The sequence below is a fragment of the Macaca fascicularis genome, chromosome 8 (assembly GCF_037993035.2).
Source record: "Macaca fascicularis isolate 582-1 chromosome 8, T2T-MFA8v1.1".
Lineage (NCBI taxonomy): Eukaryota > Metazoa > Chordata > Mammalia > Primates > Cercopithecidae > Macaca > Macaca fascicularis.
This window is the reverse complement of record NC_088382.1, coordinates 128,717,314-128,735,889: the sequence shown is the minus strand read 5'-3', so window position 1 is coordinate 128,735,889 and position 18,576 is coordinate 128,717,314. Positions and strand designations below refer to the sequence as shown.

The window sequence follows — 18,576 nt, the reverse complement described above, 5'->3', positions numbered from 1 at the left end:
AACGAGAACAAAGGCACAACGTACCAAAATCTCTGGGACACAGCTAAAGCAGTGTTGAGAGGCAAATTTATAGAACTAAATGCCAACAGGAGAAAGCAGGAAAGATCTAAAATCGACATCCTAACATCACAATTAAAATAACTAGAGAAGCAAGAGCAAGCAAATTCAAAAGCTAGCAGAAGACAAGAAATAACTAACATCAGAGCAGAACTGAAGGAGATAGAGACATGAAAAACTCATCAAAAAGTCCAGGAATCCAGGAGATGGTATTTTGAAAAGATTAACAGAATTGATTTTTATATATCTGTTTTGGTTGCCCTATATCTATAGTTATCTGCAGAATTGTACTGTGGCTGCCGTAAGTCACCTCCTCAATACTAATGCCTATGTGGACATTTGTGAATTGAAAAACAAAACAGTGAACACTAAATGTGTAAGGCAAGTTGCTGTATCCAGCATCTCTGTTAATTAATCCTCATCATTAACTTTGGAATGTAGTACAGATAAGTTGTTTGAGCCCTACTATAACAAGACCATTGTGGATGAATTTCCATTCAATACATGAGCAATGCACAGAAATTGGAGAAGACATTGCATTGGCCGTTTCAATCAGCAGGTTAACGGCATTAATTTCTTTTATATGTGAGCTGATTTTGGTAAATTGCTTAGCTTCCTTGGACCTCAGTGTTATCATTGGGAAGTGGCAGTAAAAGTGACTGCTTTTCGTCCTTCACAGAGTTTATCAGAATCAAATGAAAAATGATATGTGAAGGCATTTTTTAAAGCACAAAGTGCTTCACAAATTTGAGTTTTCATAATAATTTTAATTAAGTTTGTGGTGTCTTCAAAATTTCTTTCAGGCAAGGTTGCAGGATATACCTTATTTGTTGAAGTTCTGGTATCTTCTCTTAGAAGCATCACAGAAAAGATGAGTCATTGAAAGAACTATTATAACATTCACAGTAAATAATAATAGCACTTACAGTACACACAATAAATACTCACACTTTGGGAGCTTAGAACAAATCAGAACATGGATCCTTAACATGAAGGTGCCCATAGGCAACATTTGCTGCATGTCTCTCCTTCCTCTCTTCTTATATATGAGATTTTTTTCCCACAGGTGTTTCTAGATTTTCATTCCTCATAATCTTGGATGGCTTCCTATCCAAGGAAACTGGCTTTGATTTGATGTCCTGCTTTGTAATTTGCATTAAACTTTCTGCCTTTAAATGTCATGTGCTATCATCTCAAAAGAGTTAAACTAGTAACCTGATAAATATCAAACATATAACAAATTCCTATTAAGCTGAATTGAATAAGGTATTAATGGGATATCTTGAGTTTGATGTCATCATATCCTAATGACATTCTATTTGTTTAGAACCTTCTGAACCTTCCTCCAGAAGACATGAAATGATGACAATTTTAGCTAGAAGACTTTTGACCTCTAATCTTTAATTTTAATTTTTAACCCATATGACTTAAAATTTGAGTTAAAAATTAATTAGTTGCCAACATTTTAAAATATGAACATATGTTACAAACTCCCAGCTTTCTGACTTCTCTTGAAATGTAGCAAGATTGCGTCCTTCCTAGCACTAGTAGCAGCCACTGAGGAGCAGCTGGCTCCTTTGGAAGGGCAAGCTGTGCTCAGTGCACTAGGGTCCCCACCTGTTCCACTTCATTTATATATGTCATCTGTCTGGCCCCTGTAGGATCTGAGTTTATGGCCCTTGTTGAACCCACAGAAATAACCTAATTAAATCCTATCTCATAACCAGTTAGTCATGGGTGAAATCATGAACAGATGGTTTAAGGTGAACATATGTTGTTGATCTGTTTCTCTTATTTCATTAACCATTTTGCCAGCATTTGAAACAGTCTAATCATATGTCACAAACCAGAACTGGAGTAGCAGTTTATAGGGTGATGATCTGCAGCATCTTTGAACTGTTTATTTTTAAATTCCTAGTGAAAGCTGCTTTGAGGTTTGATCTACAGTTCAAGGTAGAATTTTACCAGCTCAGTAAATGTGAGTTCTAGGCATGTTCCAAATTCTGTACCTCACACGTTTCTGTGATTTCAGAATATTAGAAGGGACATCTCCAGTAGGATTTTTAGCACATATATTTATGAAGAGTAAAAGGCCTCCCATGAAATGTCACCACGAGTGATATGTTAGAGGCAAGGACGATGGGGCCTGGAAATGATGTTGGTAGCACTTTGAAGCTTCCAGAATTTTCTTAAGGCTTCACAAACTCCTTCCCTCACTCCCCATGCCTAAGGTTAATAAAATTGAGGCAGGTAAACCTAAGATAAATAAAAATGAAGTTAAGTTAATAGCAGTGGGTAATTTAGCAAGAGAACTATAACTAATATTGTTTGTGAACAATTTCCCATTTTTTTCTTTTGATTTCAAGAGTTCCATTTTTCTTAAATCAGAGTGTGACTATATAGGGGCCTGAGATTAAGGTGTGGGCCTACAGAAAGGGGTCCAAAGCACCTACTTGTTATATGTTAGTGAAATTGGTAGATCAGAAGCACAAAAACAGTATTCATCATTCCACATAGTCTGAAACAAGACACAAAGCTAGAAGTCCCCCATATAAAAGTTTGGGGTTAAAGCATTTCTCTATCTGTGCCAACAAGGAAAACTTCCAAGTATGGCCATAGCCATAGGGTGTGACTGGTAAAAGATCTGGGCATCTTGGATTCAAAGATCTTATTATTGCTCACAGAAAGCCCTTCTACATGTCAGGCTTTGGGCCAGGGCAGGTTAGCCTAATCATCAACAACCTTCCTAATCATCACCAATAAACTGGGCAGTTATCCACTGGGATAGACACAGAGTGCTCTAGGGAGAAATGGTAGAGCAAATACCAAGAGAACAACTCATTTGACATCTAGACAACCATCCATCTTGTGCACAATTAGTAATTAAAATTCTCTCTCAAGACCCATGTAACCTGGTGAGCTACTGGGTCAATAACATACCATGTGTGAAAATATGAAAATCATCACAAAAGAGCATGATGATGGAGGCTCCATACCTTAGTTTAGCATTTCCTAGCTGTGTTGACTCAGATCAAATGTAGTATAATTAGGAAAAAAAAGGATGGATAATAGTAACTGTAATGATGGTCACAGGAAAAGAGCAAATACGTAGGATGAGGGAAGTTACTTTTTCTTCTTGATAAACTCACAGACAAAGTACATGGTAAGATGGCACTCTGTGTCATTCCATCGGCCAGAGCTCAGCATCTCCACACAGTCCTCATGACCATAGGGGTCGCTGGGTTCCCCCTCATTCCAGTTGCTATAGTTCTGCAGTGGAGTGTTGTCTGTGAACACGTACTGTCCCTCCCTTTCAAGGTCATTCACGCCAATGAACACCCGAAAGAAGCCACTCTTGGCAACATAGTCAGCTATGAGTGTGTTGGCAGCTTCATCCTTGGGCATGGCTAGCATTCCACCCCGAATCCTGCAGTGGGTTAGGGATTCCCTGTAGTTCTTCTCTTCCTGCACGATGTAGTAGAATTTCTCTTCAGTTTCCCTAATCCCTGCTATCACTGCAGGGAGAGAAAAAAAGGAGTATCATTATGTATCACAAAAAGATAAAAGGTAATAGAATTATATGATATTGCCAGATTTACATTTATTTATTCAATATTCAAGAATTATTTTTCAAAGTCCTATTATGAGGTAGTCACAGATTTAATCACCCCCACCTCTAGTTATCAAATAGAGAACAAATATCTACCGTTTGTTCTCCCTTCCTTTTCTCTTCAACTTCTCACACACCTGGCCAGCACAAAGTTGACAAAGACGTGTTACGTGAACTTTCAGCCAGCCCATCTCATACTATGTTTCCCAACATTGTTGATGCTTTAGCTCTACTTGTGACCACACAAGCAGACCCTTCTCTCTTGTACTTCCATGCCTTTTATGCCTAGAAATTCTTTTCTACCTGGCAAACTTCTACTTATCCTTTAGATCTCAGTGGAAATGTATCCTCCTATAGGAAGTCTTTCCAATGCCCTTGTGTAGACATGGCAGTCACTCTTCTCTGTGTTTCTATTGCCCCTTTCACTTCCTCCTTCTAGCACTCAACGCATTTTAGTCTCATTGTTTGTCTGCATTTCTCTCCTACTTACCTGTGAATGTCTTAAGGACAATGACCATGTATTTGACACTCTTTAGCTTCAGTGCCTGGAATACTTATAGGAATGGTAAATGCTTATTGAAATGATGTAGGAATAATACAGATATTTGTCCACATTGGACCAAATTCCTGCGCTGTGAACATGTACATGAATTGGGTTTGTCCATATTTCATCCCAGGTACAAGAGGAAGACTGAGCTACTGAGTTAGCTTCAGGACAGAACTGGAGACTGAGAATCACCCTTCACTCATAATATGGCATGTATGTTTTGGGTGTCAGGGGCCTCTATATATGCATTTTAGGATCCATAACTTTAATTCACAAAGAAATCTATGACCACTAAAATGTTCAGAACTATTGCTCTATGTTCTCCCTGTATGGTCTGGCTTATTCACGACAGTTTAAGTCATATCAGAGACAGAATCTGCAGTACAGATTATAACTAGAGTTATAATTAGTGTGGTTAGTTAATATCAAGTATTTCCTTTGCCTCTAGTGTTACAAGATGAGGATGAACATGAGACAGCATCTATGTGATTCCAACAATGTACAACAAATATAGCTGAGTTACAATAAATGAAAGTATATGAAAAAGAAACTAATTTTAACTGTAATTATAATAGTTACCTTATTAATACCATTTCAGAAGAAAATACATAAGCCCTTTCCACTTCAAGGGCTTTTCTGATAACTACTATTAAAAAAATGGACAAGGGATAACAAAAATGACCAATATTGGAAGTTGCAAAACAGATAAACACATAATGTTTGTATTGTGGATAGAGGAGTCAGAGAAGCTTGTAATACATTCCTACTCTACTGCTCATTAGGTCTGTATCATGGGCAAGGTACTTCCTCTAAGCTTTAGTTCGATCATAGTATCTACATACTACATAAACAACTATGAGAACTCAGTGAGATAATGCTAGTAGTTGTTCACTATTCCATGCACTCAAGAAAGCAGCTATTGTTGTTATTACCTCTCTTTTCTGAGATGCTAGTTCTGACTCTTACTGTCTCTTTTTATTCTTACAGCATAGCTTGCCACACTCTGCTCTTTTCTCCATTCCCCTCACCTAAGAAAGTCTTTCTCTTCCCATAGGCAATGCACATACATATAAATATATGTAGTGGACTTGAGGTGTCCTGGGGGAGTCTTAGTGGATAATTAGCAATTTGGAAGACCCTTAAGCTGGTGACACTATCTCAATAGCCCTTTGTCCAACTCAAGATATTTCCACCTAAGAGTATTGGAATTGTAGTGTTGATAGAGATTTATCAATAGATACATAACACAAAAGAGAATATGTTCACCATTCTTCACAAATTTCATAGATGTCTTGAGCCGAGCAATACTAATATCCAGTTGTCCAACAAATTTCCGGTATCTTCCACAATCACAGACGGTACCTTTTAAATGACAAAAACTGTGAATTCATGTTGAAGTACATGCAGACCAGTGGAAAGGAACATTTGCTCTCTTTCCAATATTCACTATCGTTTTCTAGTCTGGTTCTACATATCTGTGAATGGCTATACTTTAAACCTTTTATTTAAAATAAGGTTTCCAATTTACATTATTGATAGAATTTCAGAATATATCTTTGTAAATATTTTGAATGAACTATAAGACAATTCTAAACTAGATTATTAAAAAGAAGAATACATACAACAAACCACTGCATACACATTTTGGACCATTTGGCATTTTCTTTGTTGAACACAGAATGAGTCTGCCCAATCTCAGAATAAAATTTTTATAACTTTCTTGAAACGTATTTCCTGCCAGTGTTCTCTTGTGTTATTGCATTATTCACTAGATGACAGTTTTTCCAAGACAGAAGAAACTTTTCATGATTAAATCAAATGTTAATTCTAATTATCCATTTAAAATACAGCTTGCATGTTTCAAGGACAAAGTTTAAATCATATAAATAGATTCGACTTAAGTTTGTAAAAGCCAGTTGCCCAGTTTGTGGATTAACTATGATTTTAGTGTGTCTTTCATTCTTCTTTGCTCACCTACCTTTTCAACAACCAGCAAATATTGCTGTGACAGAGAGGGAATTACAAGGAAACTCATGTAAAATTCAAATGATTCCCTTTTTCTATTTAATGGCTGTTGTACATAAACATTTCAATTTTTTTTCCTTTGGTAGCTTGAAAATTAAAAATAATTTTATTAGCCAAAGGAATAAATATGGCCTTATTTATCCATATTCATATGAAATATGAAGAACGTCAAACAGTTCTTAGAATTGTCTTCACCATAGCCCTGTGAATAGAAAACAATTGAAATTACCAATCTTTCTTTCCCTGTGTAAAGCACTGGGAATAAAGCTCCAGGAGAATAACCCTAGATAATCTCCCGGTCATGGAAAGCATGTACTGTAACCAGGGGCCTGTCTGTCTCAGGTCAGGCTGCTGCTGCACTCTGATGGCCAGTATTTGGTTGAGATGCTAGTGAAAGGCAAGGCATGGCATGCTGAGGCAGGGCCTAGTGCCAGCTTTTCCTCTTGGCCCAGAAGAATTAGGCTGCTTCCTGATGGACTGGGCTTTCTTCTCATAGTAAGCATGGCAGGGATGAAACGTGCCATCATCCCCATCCCCAGGGCTTGGAAAGTCCCCAGCAGGGAGACAGGAAAGTCCCCTTCTTCCCTTTCTTCTAGCCTGAGGAAAATAAGGTTAAGCATACTAAAAGAACTCTTGCTTTTCATTTAAAATATATTTATTTTTGAGATGAATAAATTTGGAATGGTGCTAGAAATCAAAGAGAACATTGAACATATCATACCTGCTTTGCCTTTTTCTCCAGGTATTCCAAGCAAACCTTTTTCCCCTTTGTCACCTGAATAAAAACAATAGCAACCAAAATAAAATAAAATTAAAGTAAAAGAAGAAAGGAAATAAGGAAGGAAGGAAGGAAGGAAGGAAGGAAGGAAGGAAACAAGGAAGGAAGGCAGGAAACAAGGAAGGAAGGAAGGAAACAAAGGAAGGAAGGAAGAAAAGGAAGGAGTACAGAAGGAAGGAAGGAGGGAGGGAGGGAGGGAGGTAAGGAGGGAGAAAGGAGTGAATTCACATCTAGAGTCAAAGCAGTTTTAAATTTTATTTGCAATATCTACAACTAATATCTCTAATATCTCTTGTTTTTTATAAATAATGTGATTTTCAATTGGCTACACAGGCACAACTAATTAAATGAGTCATAATTTATTTAGATTGAATATAGAATTCCAGCAGGGTTTGTGAGAAGCATTTGAATTTGTGTAACCTATCCTACTAATACTTTTTTAATAACGTGGCCCTCTGAACAAGGCTAATACAATTCTCAGCATGTTTTCAATTTTAAAAATACCATTGTTTTGTGAATCTCGATCAATTTGTTAGCACACTGCAGTGTCTTTGTACTTATTATGCCCCAAGTTATTCCAAGGGGCTTTGCCCTTGGATTTCCAAAACAAAACAAAACAGAACAAAAAACACATGTATTGTGCTTTTTCAATTTAATTAGACAAATATTTACTATTTACTTACTCTATGAAAAACAAAAGACTGGGTACTTTGAAAGGATATACAGAGACATGACTTCAACCTATGACTTGAAGGAGTTTACAATCTTTAGAAGTGAAGTGTGTATGCAAATACTAATAATGCAAAGTCATGTCAAATATATTATACTGAAATAGCAACCTTGGTACTTTCCCTTTCTGTACTTCTTTATATGTAACCATTTTCTCACTCGCAGGTATCCACAAAATAATTCTCAGAGAAGCAGGATTTTTAAAGCAGAGAGAAAGAATAAAACACGTTAATTTTTTTTCAACTTCAAAATAAGCTCTTGAGGCCCACATCAGACGCAATAATTGAAAGCAAAAGCTTTTGATTTTCAGGAAGAAATGTTTGGCTGAGGTTCTTGAGAATCAAAAGGGAAGACCCTGACAGAAGTAAAATAGAGTTTATGCTTCAATAGTGATCTGGAAAAAAAGAATAAGAAAGAACTCACGAGGGATGAATACAGGATGAAGGTCACCTAGGCTAGGTGTATGGGGCTTACCCTCACAGGAATGTGGTGTGGTCAAAGAATTGGTTATATGGCCCAAGGGGACAATGCAAAAGGGAATGCAGTTGGTATTAAGGTTCTGCCAAGCCTCATCCTTCACCAGAAACAGAGAAAAAGTGAAAGCCACTCTAAAATCCATAGGGTGCCCCATGTTGTGTGTACTGAGGACACCCATTGGCTTTTCTCATCATTGTCTGATGTGTACTTTTCCTTACATAGTTACTCTTATCATTCAGAAGAAGGCATGCCTGCTGGGGCCCCAAGGATTTGCTGAGCCTTTCTAAACTGAGCCATGTGGACACTTTTCTTTAGAGTTGATGCCAGTCATTCGTGTGCTCCCCAAACAGAAGGTGGGGGTCTTTGAAGGCCAGAATACAATTTACACATGCAGGAGGAAGGCTTGGAACTTGTACTTGGAAGAAACGAGAATATGGTGAAATCTATACCAATGGAACATGATACATGTTGTGAGAAAGACATTGAACAGAGAGATAATATACTCTGAGAGGAAGGCAGAAGAGACAGTGCTTCTAGTGGAAGGGTAAAGGAAAGCTTAGCATTTGAGCTTTGCTATGAAAAGCTTCAGCAACTGAATGAAAGTGGGCACAAGGTCAGGTTCAAGATACAGCAGAGGATATAGTTGGGCATGAACATATGTCAAACACCCTACTCAGTAATATCAATCTGCTCACACCTTAGTTATATCCTGCAAATTCCTTATTTCTCTTATATGTAAGTTGGAAAAAGTAAGAATAGATTTTGAGATATTAATGGAAGAAAGGGAATATACATTTTACTAAGTACCCATCAATCATCAAGTACTATTCTGGATACCTTATACATATTATCACATTAAATCCTATGAACTAAGTGTTATCATTGTCTCCATTCTACAACTTGAAGAAATTGAGGATCAGAGAGGCAAAATAACTTGCTTAAGGACATCTAGCCATTAAATGGCAGTGCTCGTATTCCTGCCCAACCATTTCTGACTCCCCTTTCATGGTGCTTCCAAATGAGTTAACCAGTGGTTTAATGAAAAAAAGCAAGGTGTTTGAAAAATGTTATCAAAATTTGCAAAGAATAACAGTCCTCATCACCATCAAAGACATTATGCACTTAAAAGATTGTATGACTATGGGTTTAATGTTTTGATTTTTTAAAACATTATTTTTTCTTCGCATGTGAATACCTTTTAATTCAACATAGATGGAACGTTGATTCCAGTTATGCTATGATCCTAGTTCTGGGCTAAGCTTTATAATGGACATAAAAGAAGCATAAATCGAGTGCCTTGGGCAAATGATGGGCTTTTAAGGAAAGCAAAACACACATAAGAGAACAAAGAGATGAGACACTATCATGTACTAACAGAGTGAAGTAAATGAAAAGCCTGGCAGGAATTCAGAAAAAGAAAAGATGGTGTGGATCAGAGTGGAGAAGACTTCACTAAAGCAGTAGCCTTTAGCTAGAACTTAATAATATAGAAAACAGTTTCTTGAATTGGTATGTGACCGCTTTTTCTGAGAAGATGTAAACTCTGTGACTGCTTTTCAGTATTTTGACATGAATTATTTTCATTTCATGACAAATGGGAACACCAAAGCAGTGTGGTGCAATGAAAGATCACGAAAGCTCCCCAAAATCAGGGTTTGAATCCTGGCTTTGCCACTTACCGGCTACACATGGACGGGTTACTTAATTTCTCTAAGCCTCCTTTTCTTTATTTTAAAAGCAGAAATAATTAGCACTTAAAATTATGAGATCATTAAGGAGAATAAATTAGATATAGTAATGTTTTCTTATAATGGGATCAGCACTGGGCTTGACTTACAGAGAATGCTCAACCAATGTTAACTTCTGTTTCCTGAATCTGAGTTATGGTAAAGGAATGCATGCCAAGTACTTAGCCAGCTTTTGGAAGATTTGAGCTTAGAATATCTACTTCCCCAAAACAAATTATGATTTAAAGTCATCCACAAAAACTGATTTTGGTCCATGAGTGGGACCATGTCTGTAATAACTGTCCGAAAGTTGAAGAATTAGAGGTCACATTCAAACAAACAAACAAACAAATCATAATGCTTTCAGCGTAAATGGATTATTGACCTTAAATAAAAGCATTTATTTTGCGATGAGATGGAATTTACCTATACTAAATCACTATTATTTCTTATTCCTAAAATGAAATATTGACATCTAGAAAGCTACCGTATCCATGCAAGTGACAACGTTAAGGTCAGCCTAGAAAGTTGAGATTAATCTGAGTCAGTAAAAAATTTAGAAAGGCAATCATAAAAATGAGGACAATAAATTTCAAAGTACAGATTAAAAATGAAATTAATCCAAGCGAGCTGGATCATTGTATCTCCATTTTAAAAAATTCCAGGACATGCTCACAAATTTGGTGGCATATCTCTAGAGGAGAAGAAAATCTTAGTAGCTAATGGTGGAAATCGATATTAAAGAAAAGTGGTACTTATAGGAATACGGAGTAGTAAAGAGAGACAAACTGTAAAAAGTAATAAGTTTTATTAGGCAGTTTTTCATGCTTAATGCAACAAACATCGAGAAAGTGTCTATAATATATAATAGGCATTAAGATAAAGTGGTTAAATACTAGGGTCCTGACAGAGCTTATTTTATTTAAACAAACAAACCCAGTGAACTTTTCATTCATATGTTCTCCCAAGAAGTTCAGAGTCTATGAGGGGAAACAGAGAAGCTAATCAGATACGACAGTGAGTACAGTGACAAAGGTATGTATTAGGTGCTATATACCCGAGACTTACCGGAGGAATTAGCATGAAGTAAATAAGGTTAGTTAACCCTATCATTTCTAGACTGTTACTTTTTCAACATTTCTGGACGTTCATCCACTTTGGGGCTCAGCTAGTCATACTAAAAACTCTTGAGCCTTTCTTGTCTTCGTCATCTACTATGTTCCCAAGTTACGCAGTCTTATTGTATTCAAGGGTTAAGACTGTGCTTAAGATCATTAGCTTTAACTCTTCTAGATGGAATCCCATCAAGACTTACACATCTAAATCCAGGGAAGTGCAAAATCTAGAATGACCATAAAAAAGAAGTTCTTCAATTCTGGACTTATTCATGGCAGCGACTTACCCTCTCCCTCCACTTCTGCTATCTCCACAGAGCAATACAAGACATAGATGAGATCTTAATCACATTTAGCATAGCTGCATCTCAAAAATTTTGAAGTCCAACATCCCACTTTCCGGCTATACCTTTCTGTCTCTTTAACCACTGGTTTAAGGAAGTTGATACAGATAGGGACAGATCCATGATGCATTTTATCTGAAGCTTATACAATTTGAAGGGACTTCTTTGAAAAAAGATACAAAATTAAAAATGGAAAAGTGGTTGTAAAAATGAATATCTATCATAAGAAATAAAAACAAATCACTAAATTTTAAAAGTAGACCAATGGCACATTACAAAATTCACTAAACATCATAATATTTTAATCAATAAATGAATTATTGTGCCTTGAAAATGCTTTTATTCATAATTATTAGCTATGTATGTTTGGCTGCATTCATATTGCTACTTTATCTGTCCACAAATTTCTAATATCATTTTTAAGAGATGATAGAGGGATAATGTAGTCAGATAATAATCTTTCCCTTAGCACAGTTAACCAAAAATTATTTTATTAAACTTCGCTTACTGAAAAAAAACACAAAGAAAATTTGCCAACACAAAGATTCAGCTTGATGACTTTGTACAGAATAAAATACCCATGTAACCAATACCAAGATCCTCAAGCAGCCGCTTTTGTGTCATCTGCAGATTATTATAGCCCTCCTTTCTAAAGATCACCATACTGACTTAGAACTGTGTTACAAGTTTTCAAGCCATAAATTTTTCATGTTGTTGAAATTTCTATAAATAGAACCATTTGGCATATAGGTTTTTTTTTCTGTATAGAATATTTTCCCCAATACTGTGTCCATATCTTCATTCATTTTTTTGCATATTGAAATAGTATATTTATTTCTATGGTATGGTGAAGCAAAATATGAGAGTTTCAGTTGTTCCACATCCTTGTCAACACTAGATATTGTCAGTCATTTTTATTTTAGCCATTTTGGTTAGTATGCGGTACTATCATAGTTTAGTCAAATTTCCATCACCCTGATGAGGTTGACACTTTTTAATATATTTATTGATCATCTGAATATGTTCTTTTGTTAAGTGACTATTCTTTTGACCTTTTTTATTCTTTTGGGTTGTCAGTTATTTTTCTTACTGATTTGTATAATCTCTTTGTATGTTTTACATATAAGCCCTTTATTGAATACAAAGGTAGCACATAGCCAACTTTGTGGTTTCCTTTTTTGTTCTCTGAGAAGTATCTTTTAATGAATATAAGCTCTTTATTTTGTTTTTGAGATGGAGTCTCACTCTGTTGCCCAGGCTGGAGTGCAGCAGCGTGATCTTTGCTCACTGCAATCTCCACCTCCCTGGTTCAAGTGATTCTCCCACCTCAGGCTCCCAAGTAGCTGGAATTACAGGCATACGCCACCATAGCCAGCTAATTTTTGCATTTTTAGTAGAGATGGGGTTTCGCCATGCTGGCTAGGCTGGTCTCGAATTCCCGATCTCAGGTGACCTGACTGCCTTGGCCTCCCAAAGTGCTGGGAGTACAGGCATGAGCCACTGCATCTGGCCAGAAGTTCTTTATTTTGATAGGCTTCAATTTGTTAGTTTTTCTTACATGGTCTTTGTCATATTCTGTTTAAAAATGTGTTGGCTACCATAGGATCAAAAATATAGACCTCTACATTAACTTCCAGAGGCATTATTGCTTTACCTTTCAAATTTAGGTCTCTCAGATTTGGGTTTACCACCAAATTTAGATCTATAAACCATTGATTTTAGGTACAGTGTTAAGTATGGGATCGAGATTATTATTTTTATACATGAATAACCAATAACTCAGTACTATATATTGATTAGCTTGTGACTTCCATTACAAAATAGTGTCAGCTTTGCATAAATCAAGTTTGGTAGTCTGTTTCTGGACTCTTCCTATTAATTCATTTGTCTGTCTCTTCATGAAATTTCACTATTCTAATGGTTTAGTTTCCTAATCAATGTATAAACTCAAACTCAGTAATTTAAGTCTTCTACCTTTGTTTTTATTTTTCATTTTTTCAAGATTGTCTTGGGTATTCTTGGTCATTTTCATTTACACATACATTCTGAATTGGCTTATCAATTCTAAAAGAACACTTCTGGGATTTTTTATTTTTATTTTTATTTTTATTTTTGAGATAGAGTCTCACTCTATTGCCCAGGCTGGAGTGCAGTGCGGGGATCTCGGCTCACTGCAACCTCTGCCTCCCAGGTTCAAGCCATTCTCCCACCTCAGCCTTCCAAGTAGCTGGGATTACAGGCATGCACCACCACACCAGGCTAAGTTTTGTATTTTTAGTAGAGACAGGGTTTTACCATGTTGGCCAGGCTGGTCTCAAACTCCTGACCTCAGGTGATCCATCCGCCTCGGCCCCCAAAAGTGATAGGATTAAAAGCATGAGCCACCACGCCTGACCCACTTCTGGGATTTTGATTGAGGTAGCATTGAGTCAATGGATCAATTTGGGAGAGAATTGGCATATCAACAATATTGAGTCTCTGAACCCATTAACATAGTTTTACCTTCATTACCTTAGATATTTTTTAATTTCTTTCATTGTCATTATGTGGAGTTTATTATGGAGGGCTTGTAACTTTTGTTGGATTCATTTTTACATATTTACTTATTTTGACACTATTATAAATGTCTCTTTTTAAACTGTTTCTATGTAGAAACAAAATTGATTTTTATATGTCAAGCCATCTAAAAAACGCATCAATACAAATAGATTATCTGTAGATGCTTTTGTACTTTCTACGTATACAATCATGTTCTCCACAAATAATAATGCTCAAATTCCTTTATTTTCAATTATGATTTTTATTTTTCTTCCATTTTTGCTGTGGTTAGAACCTCACACATAATGTTGATTAGAATTGCTGATAGAGGGCTATGCTAATTTAATTCCCAGTCTCAGGAGATAAGTGTTCAGTATTTTATTATGGAGTATCATTTTTAAGTAGATTTTTGTTGTTGTTGGTATTCCTTTACAAATTATGTTTCCTTCTATTTCTAATTTGCTAATAGTTTTTAAAAACATGAATAGGTATAGGTTTAATTAAGTGTTTTCTGAAGTAGTATTTCTGGAGTTCTAACTGGGAATATGGGGGCATTTCCTGGGCCACTCCTCTTTGACAGGCCTTGAATATGAATCCGGTTTCAGTAACTTTCTGCTTAAGCCTTTTAGCCACTTAGGGCTGCCCCACTTACGAACTGGTGAATGACTTGGAAGGAAGGTAGTACAGAATGCATGACTTGCCTTAGTATGATTCCCTTCTCCTCCAGATCATGGCCCCTAAAGTTCTATTCATTTTGGTTGCATTGTCATACCTTCAAATATATATTTAAATATTTTTCTGGACCCAGCTAGTCATACTTAGCAGAAAGATTAATGTAAGGCAGGCAAATCTGTCATGGCCTATAGCAGAAGTCTGAATTTTGTCTTTATTAGTAGTAGTGTCAGATTTTTCTTTCACCATTACAACTTGTTATTGGTAATATATGTCAATTAATAATATTGTCAATTTTGAGAATATACTCTATAGTTTTCATATATAAGCTGTTAGATTTGGAAACTTTTTTTTCCACAGACTAGCTCTGGCCCTGTATATTTCAACCATTGCTTCTTTTCCACAACCTGCACGTTTTGTGGGCTGCATGCTCCAGGACACATTGATATGATGATCTGACCTCTGGCTCAGCACTTTGCATCCTGGCTTTGGATAGAGCTGCATAGTAAGTGGTAGGAGTATTCTTGGAATCTATTTCTACATTGGAATTGCTAGCAATAAGTATAAATGGAAGTCACATCAAACTATGTAAAGATATCTCATTAACTCCAAACTAAACATTTCTCCCTCAAGCTCCTCTTAGCTAGCTCTGAAGATTCTTGTATCCACTCCAAAACTGCCCAGTACAAGAAGGATGATGAGGGAAGCTGGAGCAGAAGGAGAGAGCAGTCTTAACCTGTGCTTTTTCAATGGGGCAATATCACTTAAAGATGCACAAGTTAGTTTTTAGGAAATGGAATTGTACTCTTTTAAAAATATATAAAGCACAAACATACACAGAATACCTAAATAAATATATCATCCATGGGTGGTATTAAAAATTCATGGGGAAGGGCAATTAGAAAAGAAATATGTCTTAAAACCTTGTTAGGGGAGTAGTAACTTTAAAAAATGTTAAGGAGCACTATTTTAATCATTTGAGGTGAATCTGTCTTCCTTCACAAATTTTATCGAGGTATATGACCGTGTGAACCCATTGCTGTGGCTTTTATCTGTGTCTTGGGAAGGACTGAAACACGTGAGGACTCTTCATGGTAAAACCATCACAGACACACACTGCGGCAGGACTTCTGAACCATGGGAAGCTCACATGGCTCTTCCCCAGCTATAAGGATTTCAACCACAGGGAAATACACAATATAACCCACCAGATCAGAAACACCCATAGCAATTTCTCTTCAGTGGCACTGCCTTTCATCCCTGTCTCCGAATGCAGGCTGAAGGGAATATCTCAAATGAGTGAGTTGGAGAGTGGAGAAAGAGGGAGTACTGAGCCACAGGATGGGAAGAGAGAGGCCACAGCCTAAGCTCAGACTACAGTCTGTCAACCTGCCTACAAGGACATACCGCTGGACAAGTAAGCCACATGCTTAGTTACGCAGCTGCTCAAGCATTTACAAAAAGATGGAGGGTACATCAAGGCTACAGAAATTATATTACCCATGGGACTGAGCTTCCCCTAATCTTTTTTTGTACAAGCATCTCTTGCATCTCTCTCTAGTGCATTTTGCCTATTTCCATAATGTTACTATTCTTCAAGACCTATGTCTGTTCTTTTGCATATCAATCTTGCCTTACTCTCCAGTATGAGTCCTGGGGTAGTCATGTTATTCAGTATTATAATTATTTTTTTTTTCTTTGAGATGGAGTCTCACTCTATGTCCCAAGCTGGAGTTCAGTGACATGATCTTGGCTGAACGCAAACTCTGCCTCCCAGGTTCAAGCGATTCTTGTACCTTAGCCTCCTGAGTAGCTGGGATTACAGCCATGTACCACCACACTGAGTTAATTTTTGTAATTTTAGTAGAGATGGGGTTTTGCCATCTTGGCCATGCTGGTCTCGAACTCCTGACTTCAGGTGATCCACCCGTCTCAGCCTCCTAAAGCGTTGGGATTACAGGCGTGAGCCACTGCGCCGGGCCTCTAATTCTTTTTAAGAAAGTTCTATCTTCCTGAATAGTCTATGAATCTCTTGGAATAAAATTTTATGTTCATTCAGTTTCATATCTCTAAACTAAGTAAAACAATGCTTGCTTAAATTACTGAATATCAGGAGCAATTAGAACCTGCTACCATTGTGGGGCTTTGTGAGAGGAGGATAGGGAAGGAATGCTTAGACAATACAGAGGTGACTGTCTCTGTTTTCTAATATTCAGGCTTTAATGATGTATAAGATCAGGGCCAGGTGCGATGGTTCATGCCTGTAACCCCAGCATTTTGGGAGGCCGAGGTGGACAGATCACTTGAGGTCAGGAGATAGAGACCATCTTGGCTAGCACAGTGAAACCCCTGTCTCTACTAAAAATATAAAGAAACAGCTGGGCATGGTGGTGGGCACCTGTAGTCCCAGCTACTTGGGAGGCTGAGGCAGGAGAATTGCTTGAACCTGAGAGGCAGAGGTTGCAATGAGTTGAGATCCCACCGCTGCACTCCGGCCTGGGTGACAGAGTGAGACTCCATCTCAAAAAAAAAAAAAAAAAAAAAAAATCAGGACATGACTGAAAACAAATGGGTATCCACATATATACTCCAAGTTTCTATCCTGTTAATAGATCATAGGCACAGAATTTTTGGTTAATCCACTCAGATTAAAAAAGAAAATTTTACTGTCCTCTGCCTACTTTGTATTTTATTAATAATCGTGTATCATTTTGATCATAGCAAGGATTTGTAGCCAACAAGTAGATCCCAGGAGATTATTCAACATAAAGACTATCAGACCTTGATGCTTGATTCTGTTTCCAAAATCTTGTTTCATTTTTTTTTTGAGCTGTGAGATATATTGCTTATATATGGGAGGAAGAGACAAACTATGAAGACAGAATTATTAATTTAAAAGAAGAAAAAGGAGACATTTTTTATGATACAAAACACCTTAAAACAATTAAGGGTATCCTCAATTTGCTTTATTTATTTATTTATTTATTTATTTATTTATTTATTTATTTATTTTAGAGACAGGGTCTTACTCTGTCACCCAGGCTGGAGTGCAGTGGTATGATCATGGTTCACTGCAGACTCAAACTTCTGGGCTCAAACGATCCTCCTACCTCAGCCTCCTACGTAGTTGGGACTATGGTTGTGTGCCACCATGCCCAGCTAATTAAATTTTTTTTTTTAAGAGACTGGGTCTTGCTCTGTTGTCCAGACTGATTTTGAATTCCTGGCTTCAAGGTATCCTCCTACCTTGGTCTCCCAGTGTTGGGATTACAGGTGTGAGCCATTGCACCCAGCCTCAATTTGCTTTGAATTGCTACTGGAGAATAGTAAGATGCAACTTACCCTTCTTGCCAATGGGCCCAGTCTTGCCAATATTGCCCTGATCTCCTATATCACCCAGTTCTCCTTTAATTCCTGAAAAGCAAACATGTTATCTTTTTATCATAAGGTTTTATCTTCCCTTGAAACGTGGCTAATGTGACATTCACTTGAAAGAAATACCAAAAAGTGTATTCTTCTGCCAGTGCTAGCTAATATATATCCCATGCTCTATTGTCTAGTTTAACAGACTTATAGTGTATGTATTAAAATTAACATGTGAGTGAGTATGAATATATACTATGGACATGATGATATTAAAATACTTGCTGATGTAGTATTTCTGGAATTACTATGGCAGAGGATGTTTAAAAGAAAGGTTAGAGAAGGGCCGGGTGAAAGTATTCTTGATTCAATTCTGGTTTTTTTCTTCTTTAGCTGCATTCTGTCTTCCTTTTGGAATTCTATTTCTTCTCTATTTTAAAACAAGATTTGACAATCGTGCCACTTAAAAACAGGGCGGGGAACGTGCAGTCATAAAACCTTATGATCAAAGAAACATCAGACATGGTCCTGCTGAATTTTCTTTCAAAAAACTACGGTCAAGAATCACTGAGCTTTTCCAATATTATTTCGTTT

At 36.9% G+C, this 18,576-nt stretch overlaps 1 protein-coding gene across 2 annotated transcripts in view; it reads right to left on the bottom strand.

Moving 5' to 3' along the window:
* Positions 1-803: 803 nt before the first annotated feature.
* The window catches only part of COLEC10 (collectin subfamily member 10), a 40,128-nt gene continuing 22,355 nt past the window's right edge, over positions 804-18,576 (bottom strand). Inside the window, exons 3-7 of one of the 2 annotated variants that reach the window (XR_001493121.4) lie at positions 17,962-18,033; positions 6,961-7,014; positions 5,481-5,576; positions 3,054-3,572; positions 804-2,313 (exon numbers count right to left, since the gene is read on the bottom strand). Coding sequence is in view for 1 of the 2 variants with exons in the window: in XM_015455134.4 (XP_015310620.2) it covers positions 3,181-3,572; positions 5,481-5,576; positions 6,961-7,014; positions 17,962-18,033 (614 nt within the window). In the remaining variant the exon portion in view is untranslated. Of the gene's footprint in view, positions 3,573-5,480; positions 5,577-6,960; positions 7,015-17,961; positions 18,034-18,576 lie in introns of both variants that reach the window. The other variant, XM_015455134.4, reaches the window with a different exon arrangement.